The sequence below is a fragment of the Nanorana parkeri genome, unplaced genomic scaffold (genome assembly GCF_000935625.1).
Source record: "Nanorana parkeri isolate BGI_ZX_2015 unplaced genomic scaffold, ASM93562v1 scaffold464, whole genome shotgun sequence".
NCBI lineage: Eukaryota > Metazoa > Chordata > Amphibia > Anura > Dicroglossidae > Nanorana > Nanorana parkeri.
The window spans coordinates 478,273-490,388 of record NW_017306732.1 but is presented as its reverse complement, the minus strand read 5'-3'; the positions used below and the strand labels follow the sequence as shown (position 1 = coordinate 490,388).

Sequence of the window (12,116 nt, the reverse complement as noted above, 5' to 3'; positions counted from 1 at the left end):
TTATGGTAAATACAAAAATCCTATTTACTTTCTTATTTATTAAGGGATACAGAATTAAGTTATTCAGAGACAATTAGGATGTTCGAAAGCAGTCCAACTAAGGGGAGGGCCAGGGTAATAACACACTTCCAGGACCACATAACAAAACAATAGAACTGGGGCAGAGTGCAGCTCAAAGATCTTGTAGTATGTTATACCCAAGTTGGAATCAGATGAGGCCTGAACATCCACTTGGTAAAACTTAGAGCATGTGTGACCAGAATACCAGGTGGCAGGCTTGCAAATGAGGGAAACATTTGCCTGATTCCAAAAAGCCCAAGAGGCACTTACAGTTCTAGTAGAGTGAGCTTTAACAGGGAAGGTTGGAGCTAGATCCTTAAGACCAAAAGCCTGAACAATGATCTGTCTGAGCCAGGAAGAAATGGTGGTGCCAGAAGTTGGCTTACCTCTATGGGGACCATCATGAATGACAAAAAGTAAGTCAGTCTTTCTAATGGTAAACCTGCAGAGCATGAACTACATCTAGATAGTTAAACTGAAGGGGATCGGATGTCTGAAAAAGCTTAACTCTTACATTAATGGATGCCTCAATACTGAGGCATCCATTAATGAACGGCAACCACTGATTCTCAGCGGTTACCAGCCTTACAGAATTCCAAATAGCTAATCACTTACAGTGTACGTGAGCAGTCATTTGGGCACTTTATGGGGGGACATACAGGGTACGTCTCCCGTCACGAAGGGGTTAAGGCTATACTGAATTCCCCCCAGAGAGAAAGTTATACAGACCAGGCTTCAAGAGCATACTTCCACTAACCCTACAAGGTTCTCTCTAAAGTCTGTCTGCACTCCATTATAGAAATCAAATTCAGGTAAATTAAAAACAGACAGAGATGGGAAAAACACACAATGGTTTTAAAGTGACATTAAAGTCAAAAATGTTTTTCCCTGCCCCCAATGTTAATGTCAGCACTTACCTTAAATGATGTTTCTTAATCTGATCTTCTTTCTTGTCCTTTTCATCTGTCCCTCCAGCACTGCGGTGGGTCTCCGATCCAGCGCTGACTCCTCTGAGCTTGCTGGCACTTCCTGTCCCACGGTGTCTGCATGCGGGTGCACGCGTCCATAGGCTTACCTTGTGTCTCTCCTCTCGTGCCGGCCGAAAATGTGATCTGCGCATGCACCCGCCCCAAGATGCTTTGCGGCCGCCTGAGAATTTTCACATTTTTGGACTGGAGCGCATGGGGAAGACACAGGTAAGTATTAACCCTTTTCAAGGCGTTTTTTTTTTTTTTTTGCCCACACTTTTCACATATCTACTACTTGCTAGCAGTAGATATATGCAAAAAAACGGAGGCTTTAATTATCCTTTAAACCTTCCTCTCCTCTACCCAAAATAAAGTTTTGACTTTAGATATACTGTACTTTAAGATCCCCATAATATGCAGGGTAGATTTGGGATGCACAATTAAAATAAGAACATGGTTGATTCTGCTTTAACAATTGTTATAATCAGATTAGTACACATGGTCTCGTAAACAGTGGCTCTTGAATTTTAGTGGGTTCCCAGGTCACTTAAAAAAATAAAATTTTCAATAAACCTAAGCGTAACCTCAAAACTGTAGTTTATATACTTATATAGCTCGAATGTGAACAGTACCACACAGTATAATGTAAACTAAACTTTGATTGGGATTCATGTTTTATTATATATATCTTCCTTCAAAACAATTTGGATGTAAAAAGTAAAGGATATGCAAATGGCATCCACTGGCATTTTGCAATGAGTCAGATGGCAAGGCAGACTGCAAGGTTCTTGCATAGTCTACACTGCTATTTAGCACTTTTGGGATGTGTGAAATGGGGCTATTCCATCACAAATTGGAGGCAATTAAAACTGAAAATAGTATTGTACTTCACTCTTTATTCCGTTATTAATAATACTTGCTTTTTCACTTACATTCTCATTCAATTTTTATTCACATTTCTCAAAAAAAACTAAGATAAGAAGAATGAAAGGAGACCACTGCTTTTTATGGACAACATTATTAAAATAAACAAACACTATAAGATCAAAAATGCAAATGGTAACATTTGCAAGGTAAAAAAATAAGGTAGACCTCCCAGGTTTTACAGTTTCTTTCCTAATTTTAAGGGGAAAAAAAAATATATAGTAAATATTAAGTATTCTTTTGCTGCGTATGTGTACCCTTACCAAAGTATATTGTGACAGGCAACTGTTCCAGGGCATTGGAATTATCCTATACATGCGTCTTCTCTGCTTTAGTATTTCTTAAGTACAGGGGTTGGTTAGATGGAGTGCTCACAAATTTCTGAACAAAAATGACCTAACTAAAAAAAAACCTCAAAGAACTCTTTCACCACACACTAAAGGCTGGAAGTACCAAGAGCTGGTGACACCATTTAGTATCTTCATCAACACTTCCTGTACTGAACAGAAAAAAAGGGAAGGTGGCTAAGTAACACCCAAACCAGAAATATTATATTAGGAAATTGCAGTAGCTAAAAAGGCTTGATCTGATAAAACCCCGGGGAGAAAAAAAACCAACAGAAAAGCTGCTTGACTAATTTGTCAATAATAACATTTTACATAACAGTGTTGTTCAATTACACATCTGCTGTACGTAGGACTATCTTTTAAATAAAATAAAAAAACTAATAAATAACAAACAGAGACTGATTTGGACAGGTTTTATTTCATAGATTCTGCAAGCAAAACTGATTGGATAAAAAAATGTTTGATATCATTTAACCATCCACTCAAGCGAAGGAAAACCGCACATATGCACCAAATACTATTATTTCAACAGTGTAATAGTTCTATTAAGACCGAATCTCACAGACATAAGTTAAGATAAAATAAAAAACAAAAATATAATTTCTGGCAAGTGATTAAATAATCTTCTGTGAGTTCTCTAAAAGTAAACTGCGTCAATAAATGCAGAGGGTGTCCTTATGTTCAAGTGAATGGAGACTGTGTAGTGTTTTTAAGCTTGGTATGTTAAACATTTTGCACTATTATAAATAGTTATGAGGTATTCTTAATTTGTATCTAATGAAGCAGTGTTTGGCATATTGAAGTTCCTTCCGAAATGCAGTTATAAATACATTCAGCAACCGATTAGTTTGTTTTCCTCACGCAACTGTGTCTGTTAGTTTAATTTACTGTCCCTCAAGCATTTCCAAACTATAACACAAATTTCAATAAAAATATGTGTAAAAAAACAAAGACGAAGACAAAACACACATTTAAGGCCATCTGCAGGGTTAAAATCAAATTCTTGCATTATCCACAATAATCTACATAATATTTTACATCTTACAAACTTAAATAGGCAATGCACAATGAAAGACTTTCTCCAGAGTTTATTACCCTATCTTTTTGTTGACTTTGTTGTTGCTAGCTTGCTCAAGGGTGACCTCCGCTGAGGAGTAGGAATTTTGGAAGGTGTGCCCGTTGAAAGCCGTGAACTTGCTCGTGGAGAGGGCCTGCTATTATGAACAGTCTCATACATGTCAGAACACACAGACTGAATTTCAGAGATGTCAAAATCGGATGCATCACTTCCCCGTCGGCTACTCGACCTGCTCCCAGCCTTGCTACCAGCTCGACTAAGAGTTTTTCGATAATCTGTTTTTTAAAAAAAAGGTGCAGTCACAATCTTAAATCAGCAGAGATGAAATTAAGATGTACAGAGTTATTATTCATTCTCATTTACAATCAGTGACAGATGTTGATATACATGGATTACCATTGTTCATTCAGTGAAAATAAAGACATTTTGGCATTATTTATCATTTTGGCATAATATATTGGAGTCAATGGGGAAGGTGATTTTTAAAGGGTAACTCCACTTTCCCAGGGGAATTTTTGGAACAATATACCCCATCTCAAACCCCACCCGCTGCTCTTACTCATTGGTCAGTGCAATCACCTTCTAACTGGTCAGCACTGTAAACAGAAATAAAGCCTTGACACTCAGCGTAGCTAGTTTAGGCAGACATGCTCTAAAGCTGAACAATTAAAATTAAAAACATGATGAAAATATACATAAACAGAGAAAACCACACTAATTTATTTATTATTGCTATTTAAATAATGCCGACAATTTATGCACCGCTTTACATACTGCACATTCACATCAGTCCCTACCCTTGAGGAGCTTACAAGCTAAGGTCCCTATCTCACATGCATTCATAAAGAGACAATTTAGACAGCAGCCAATTAACCTTTGCAGCATGTCTTTGGATAGTTGGAGGAAACCGGAGTTCCCGGATGAAACCCACGCAAGCACAAGAAAAATGTGCACACTCCTTGCAGACAGTGTCCTGACCGGGATACGGGCCAAGCTGATAAAAAGCCGGTAGCAAGATATGATTTGGAATCAAGCTGGAGTCAAGGTTAACTGAGAGTCAAAATTTGCATAAATCCTAATAATGTATTTTTGGGTTAATTCTTCCAACGTGCTTACCATACATTGTTAGATTTACTTTAAAGTGTAACGCCAGCAAATTGTTTTTTTAACTTTATATTTTAACTTGCATACTCTAGGAAATGTAAACTGTTCCAATGGGTAATGGCTATACTTTGACTATGTTCTATGCTCCCATTCTCATAAATCAGCTTTCCTCAAGATAAATCAAGTGACCAAAGTAATTTGTGTGTTATTCATGTCTTACCTGCAAACTGTGACCTGACTTTGGTGGATGCTGCAGTTAATAGGCTACTTTCTTCTGCTGAGTGAAATCCTTTCCCTGAAAGATATCCTGGAAGCCTAAGCTTGCTTCCTTGAATAGGAGTTCCCTGTGTTAGACAAACAAGACAAAATGTAAGCACAACCCTAAATGATTCACTTGGAATTTTTCTGCACAATGTGCATTTTATTGCTCTGCATAGACAAAATGTCTTATAACACATGTGGGTTAATATACTAAAGGAGTACAGCATTTCCACTTTTAAAGGGAATTTTCTCTTAGGGAATGAGGTGAAGGTGTGTTGACTTTGATCATTCAATCATATGCAATAATAATGTTTGGTTTTTTTGCACATGATCGTGTATCTATCAAAGTAAACATGCTCTGCTACTTTAGTAAATCAAGGCCTAAAATGCTCTTGTCCTTCATGCACATCCCAAAAGCGATAGAAAAAAGGGACAGATGATGTTCAGAAAAAAGGGACAGATGATGCTCAGAAAAAAGGGACAGATGATGCTCCTTTGGTAGGACTTTGGAACACAACATGGAGGTAGAGGATATCTTTCCAAAGTAAGGGGAATCTTCTTCTTTGATAGTTGTAACTATAACAAGGGTCTCCATTTGAATATTTCCTTTCTATTCCCATTCCAGTGACAACTTAACATTTTAAAATTTTGCTCACTTTAATTTCCAGTTCTGGTTGACAATGGTTACCAGATCAAATAAAAAAGGCAATCTTCCCAGCAGGGACACAAGCAGAAAAAAAAAACCCCTAACCCTTCCCCACTTTAAAAAAAAAAAAAAATCTTTTTTAAAATAGTACTTTGTCTAAAGTGATTATGTCACAGGCGTCAAACCTATAACCCCCACCCTCAAACTCACTGCTGCCTGCAAGGACACCCCCCCCCCCCAGCTCTTCCTCAGACCTGAGCTTGTGGCCGGAGAGCAAAGCCTCCCCTAACCACTCTCAAAAGATCTCTGGGCACCGCTATCAGAAGAGAGCCGCTCATGCCCAAGTGCGCGGCCCCCTGCTCCCGCCACATGCAGCTGACTGAAAACAAAGGCCACAATCCTGCGGGATCGTGCAGCCATTGGGGGGCAAGGCTGGTTGCTTAAGAATAATCTGCACCTGTCCCCCTCCCTTTTTGTACCTCTCATAGGGCTTTTAAAGCCAGTGAGAGGGCTGAGGAGACAGACCTCTAGCCTTGAGCAACAGAAGAGCATGAGCTGAGGCAGAGCTCTGTTTGTCGATTTAATGGAAACACCATGCAGAGGAGAGAACCTGCGCTGATAGGGATAAGAAGAAGCCTCAATTGAGACTTACCACTGTTGCTCTATAAACAATGGTTTATAGAGTTACAATAATATTACTAAAATATGTCACAAAAACCATAATCTCAGAAATAACAGAAAGGAATAGCATAGAATAACAAGTGAACCATGCTTAACGAATTAAGACAGAAGAGGAAGTATTAGTTTCTAAATTGAATTGTAAGGATACAAGTCAGCTTAATGCCTAGTCATATTAAATTGACAGAGAGAAGAAACTGAACTGTAATATTATGAAGTAGGATGTGGGAAGAGATAACAGATGTCATACTGAAGTTAACTATTAGCCAGTGTGCACAGAAGGGCTTTCAGTGAAGTAGTGACAGTGGTTAGTGAGCTGTTTTAGCAGTTGTGACTGGGAGAGATTACACAACTGTATGCACTATGTGTACTATACCTCTTCAGATGAGAGTCTGTGCTCACAGGGCTCAGGACTCTTACAAGGAGTCGATGTTTTGCTGTTTGTCAACCAAGGTTTACCATAATTGCGTGTTATATGGAGAGGTGTCTGTATGAAACAATGGCAATGCAGTTTAAAAAAAAAATGTGCAGAGGTGGAATTATGAAATTCATAAGGGAGAGTGTTTTTTTTTTTTAAGGAAAAAAACATCGACTTTGACTAAACCAGGCCCAAGACTGCATCTCATTCAAGAACCTTAAAAATACACAGATATGTACAGCAGGATATGATTCAAAAAAGTAAAAGTGGAATAAATGTGCAAAGCTACAAAAGAAAGAATGTTACAAAGAAAAAAATGTACACAAACTGCTTAACAAATATAGCCTATCACTCCTTTGTGATACGTGATTATGTTATATGCCATTAAAAGATGTTCCTTTCAAACTGTCAGCCACTGAATACAGTGACATTCACATTTTGCTTACAACAGCAACTCTGAAGGCCTGGAATCTATATATACATGAACATTGTACATGTTTTGCATATAAGCACATAAATCCCAAAGCAGGTGCTGGGAATACAAAATATGCATATATGACAAAATGCTATAAATTTAGTCACACTGAACACTGAATTGGATTTTGCTAGCTGAAGACTTTTCATGTATGGTATCTACTATGCAATAAGGTAGAGATGAGAGATTGATTTATACTTAATCATCTCGGTTTCTTAGAACATTTACAAAAGTGTGTAGCTTTTGTAAATATAATGTGTATGTTGATATATGATAATCTAGTTAATTTAAAAAAGATGCAATAATATCAATCTGGGAAAGGTAACGTCTTCCACTGAAGGTGCAAGATGCAAACACAAAATTGATTATCTAATCATGAACCTCCTAAATTATAAATCTGTATCACACAGATAAGTATTTTTCATACTCACGTGCCTTTAGGTATACAATTAAAAAATAGACCTCTAACCATGAGCATACCTTGGGTGTGCTGGTAGCGGTAACTTGTGATGGACTAGCCTGGATGTTTGGGCTTGAGTTGGACCTGTTTGGTGAAGCCCCTCTTGATGATGGCCTAGACCTGCGCCCCTTGGGTCGGAAAGGTGTCATGCTTTGACTAATTCCCTCCGGTAACATGAACTTTTCCCGCAGCTCTACATTTGTCCTTCCTTTGGCTACAAAGAAGCAATACATGGATTGATAAATCACTCAACAGATATTGTAATGTCAGTGATTACTAATTACAACCACATGGAATCACAATTAACATACACAGTGTAAATTATAGGCTATTTTAGAGATACAACTCATCTAAATCAGGAGTATACATTTTACATTCAAAGTTAGAACAATGTACTTCTCATTCTACAAGAATAAATGTAAAACTGATTGCTTCACTTTTCATTTTAAAGAGTATTAAGCTGTTGCTTTTAACTAGACTAATATAATTTGTGATGTGGTCACTGACGCATAACAATTGAAGGTTTAGAAACACAAGTACAACCGTCATGCTATGATTTATGTTGCTTAGAACCAATTCAGGATTCACAAATATGAGAGCTTGCTCTATTTCAGGAGCTCATTCCGTTAGTCTGGATTTACCATAACTTGAAAAAGGCATTACAAAGAGTTACTACATATTTACATTGACAAGCGATGGATAACATTAGAGCTGTCTCACTTCCTAATTAGAGAATGCCATAAAACACTGAGGAAAGGTTACAAGCTGCACATTTCATATTGAAATCAATGACCACAACATAACAGTGATTTAATCATAACAAAAAGTGTCAAGTGAATGATAGGGTGGTCACAGAAAGTGTCTGAGAGGAAAGGGACTATAATGGAGTATTTACATCATCACACATCCAATCTTTATTTGCTGGTATGTGGTAAGAACATGGCATGGACACATCAGAAATGCAGAATCATCTATCATTCCAGGCATCTTGAAGTATTTAACTCTAAGGTCTGCATTTTAGGTGCAGTTTAATGAGTAAACGGTACACAAGATGCATTATGAGCTCCATAAAACTATAGTCAATATGCTGTTCAAATCCTACCATTTTCCTCAGGTACTACTTGCACATTTGTCAGTAATGGCACAGACCTCAAGTAAAATCTGATGATGACCTTTCATGTCACATTTACACATGGACACATTTTTTTGTGTTTCTTTATGAGATAGGGTACTCTTATCTGAAATTATCAGACGGTTCCCCTTCCACTTTAAAAAAAAAAAGAAGAATAAAAAGCATGTATACTGTATGAACTAAGTTTAAGAGCAGGACAGACTGGTGTTTTTCCACAGCATCGTTTTCCTGAGATTTTTGTTTTATGCTCACTGAGTTGAAACGATATTGACACAATATCCATTTTGTGCATGTCTGAATGCTTCCCTACCAGTTAAAAAGGAAAACCAATGTTGTATGTTTCATTTATTAATGTGCTTCTTAAAGAAAAATTGGCACCCCATGTTGTACTGTGCACACCTCCAAATTTAGACTTTAGCACAGATCTAATGCATAGGAGCTCAAGAACCCAAAAACTCCGGACATTTTGTTAAGCATCTACCAACCACACTTCCTGGTTACTGCCTCTGACACACCTTCTTTCTACTTATGAGCCCTAATATTGGGTATGAGAGGTCACCCATTATTCTAATGGGCATATAGTAAAGTAACATAGTAACATAGGTAAGGTTGAATACAGACACAGGTTCATCTAGTTCAAACTATGTGTATGTATGTATGTATATACTTGGCTCTAGTAGTTCCCATATCCCTGTATATTTAAGGACTCAAGAGACTCATCTAAATGTTTCTTGAATATATCAATGCTATCAGCAGATACTACTGACTGTGGAAGGGAATTCCACATTTTTACTACTCACACAGTAAACAAAAACCCTTGCGAAGTCTGAGATTAAACCTCCTCTCTTCTAAACTCTTACTGTGTCTTCGTGTCATTAGTATAGTTCTTGGTGTAAACACCCTATTCCAAATATTGTTGTCCCTATTTATGATTTTGAAAATTGCAGTTAGGTCCCCCCTCAAGCACCTCTTTTCTAAGGAGAACACATTTTTTTTATTGAGGCGATCTTCATAGCTCAGGGCTTCTATCCCCTTTATTAATTATTCATTTTGTAGCCCTTCTCTGAACTCTCTCAAGTTCGAGAACATCTTTCCTGAGAGTTGGTGACCAAAACTGAACTGCATATTCAAGGTGAGGCCGAACCAGTGATTTATAAAGTGCTAATATGTTTCTATCCCTTGCCAAAATTCCTCTTTTAATGCAGAAAATATCCTGTTTGCGTTGCTGTCTGCCGTTTAGCATTGCATACTATTGCCAAATCTGTGATCTATGTCAGACTTCCCCAATGGTGCACCCCCCAGATAGTAGTTTGCACACATATTCTTTGTTACCATGTGCATACCATTACATTTTTCAATATTGGATTGCATCTGCCATCTTGCAGCCCACTCCTCAATTTTATCTAGGTCCTTTTGAAGCAAGTTTATGTCTTCTTGAGAATTTACTGCCCTACACAGTTTGGTATCAACCGCAAAAACCAAGATTGAAATATTTGTACCAATCTCGATGTCGTTTATGAATAAAATAAACAGGATCGGTCCCAAGACTGATACCTAGGGCACCCAGCTCACAACTTTTGCCCAATTTGATAATTAACCATTTATTACTACCCTATGGATCCGTTCATGCAGCCACTTTTTTACCCATGTGCATACAATTTCATCCAAACCCATTGACCTTAGTTTATGAATTAAACGTTTGTGGGGTACTGTATTGAATGCTTTAGCAAAGTCAAGATACACCACATCTATTGGTATTCCTCTGTCTAAGCTAATACTGACTTCTGGTTACCGCTCCTAGCATGGAAAATTCACCCCGAGCCAGACTCGGGATTACCGCCAGGGAGGTTAATAGAATGGTCTGACATGAATGGTCCTTCATGAAGTCATGTTGGTTGCTACTTATGATACCATTTTCATAGGCAAATTCCTGTATATAATACCTTATTATTCCTTGAATATTTACACACTATCAATGCTAAACTGACTGGTCTATTGTTACCCTGTATACTCCATTTCCCCTTTTTGTATATTGGTACCACATTTGCTTTTCACCAATTAGCTGGTACCATACCTTGTTTTTCAGCTCAGTGATGTTAAAACTCATCTTTTCAAAAGAATAAAGAAAACTGCTGCACATAATATTGAATAGAATTTACAAACTGACCCCCTTGCAAATCGAATCTTGCAATTTTCAGAAGAAAATTGATAAGTCTGTTGTAATTTGAACAGCCTGGAAAAAAAGTCCATGTGACCTAGCCTGCATGATTTACAGTATTCTCTTATTGCAGACACTTTATTTGCTACAGTTCTTCTGGGTTAGAATGACACTAAAAACGGTTTTAATGTAAACAAGCCTGGATAATGTAGAATGAGTCCACTTTCTGACATTCTAGTTAGAAGTCCTATATTTAGAAAGCAGAGTGCTGTGCTTGACATTCCTAAAAACATAACAAGTATTAAATAAACCCTGAATTTATTTTAAGGACCAAAACTTTAGTATCTTGGCCTGAAGATCCCCAGCTCTTTTGTTTACTGAGCCTTACTAAGACTTAATGCAAATAGATGTATTTACAAAATTATAACACAAATACCCAAAATCCCTACTTGCAGAGCAGTGCTCATTTATTTATTATATCCTGTGCAAAACCATATGTCATACTTAATGGGGAAACCTGGCACAACAGTGTACACAGAGAGAGTAAAGTGAGTGGCTGAACAAGAAAAATGACCACTGCTCAGCAAATGAGAGGGAGTTTCTCTGATCACTGATCTCAGGTAAAAATGCCACACCTGCATGGCTGTGCCTATTAAGTAGGATGTTATAATATAATCCATTGTTAGGGTACAAATTCTAGCATGTACTACTCTTTCCTGCTTGTGAGACTATGCTGGATGTTGGATGTTACCAGCCAGAAAGTCATGATCTGACTAAGCACATACATTTTATACAACATTGAGACAAAAATATATATCCATTAACAAAGGTGAATTGTTCTCACTGATAAAACAGCATGCAAGATATGATAGATTAGTTTAGGATATATGAGCACACAAGATGGTTCTAAATATTCACCTTAATGTGCATGCTAATCACAGCAAAAACCGAGCTTTAGGAGTCAGTGCCCAAGAATGTAAAATGAAGAACAATAAGCATGCACTACACACCAAAGAAAATGGTAGACTTAAAAAGATGACAAGAGAAAGGAAGGAGTGAAGATGTAGAGAAATGAAAGAGGGAGATATTTGCCAACCTATAAGAGGCTGAGTAGTAATTGAAGAGTTCGATTCCGAACGTAACATTTTACTTCCATGATGATGAACTAGGGAGAAATGACAGAATACCAGTCAAAGAAAACAAAGAAGGATATTTAGTAAGGAGAAGTAATAAAGGGTTGCTACAAGTAAAAAAAAAAAAAAACATAGTAAAAGGAAACAAAATTTCCAAACATACCCAGAAGGGAAGCATAGTAAATTTAAAGAAGAGCACCACTTTAATTGATATCTCCTGGACACCAAAGGGCATAACGCATTTGTGCAAATGAGATTTTGTTACAAACTGCTA

At 37.4% G+C, this 12,116-nt stretch overlaps 1 protein-coding gene across 2 annotated transcripts in view; it reads right to left on the bottom strand.

Annotated features, from left to right (window-relative positions):
* Positions 1–2,698: 2,698 nt before the first annotated feature.
* Positions 2,699–12,116, bottom strand: part of DST (dystonin) — a 404,726-nt gene continuing 395,308 nt past the window's right edge. For both annotated transcript variants that reach the window (XM_018560544.1, XM_018560545.1), the window contains 4 exons: positions 7,440–7,633; positions 6,443–6,553; positions 4,702–4,825; positions 2,699–3,652 (listed from right to left, as the gene is read on the bottom strand). In XM_018560544.1, coding sequence (XP_018416046.1) covers positions 3,396–3,652; positions 4,702–4,825; positions 6,443–6,553; positions 7,440–7,633 — 686 coding nt within the window. In that variant the 3' untranslated portion in view covers positions 2,699–3,395. The remainder of the gene's footprint in view (positions 3,653–4,701; positions 4,826–6,442; positions 6,554–7,439; positions 7,634–12,116) is intronic.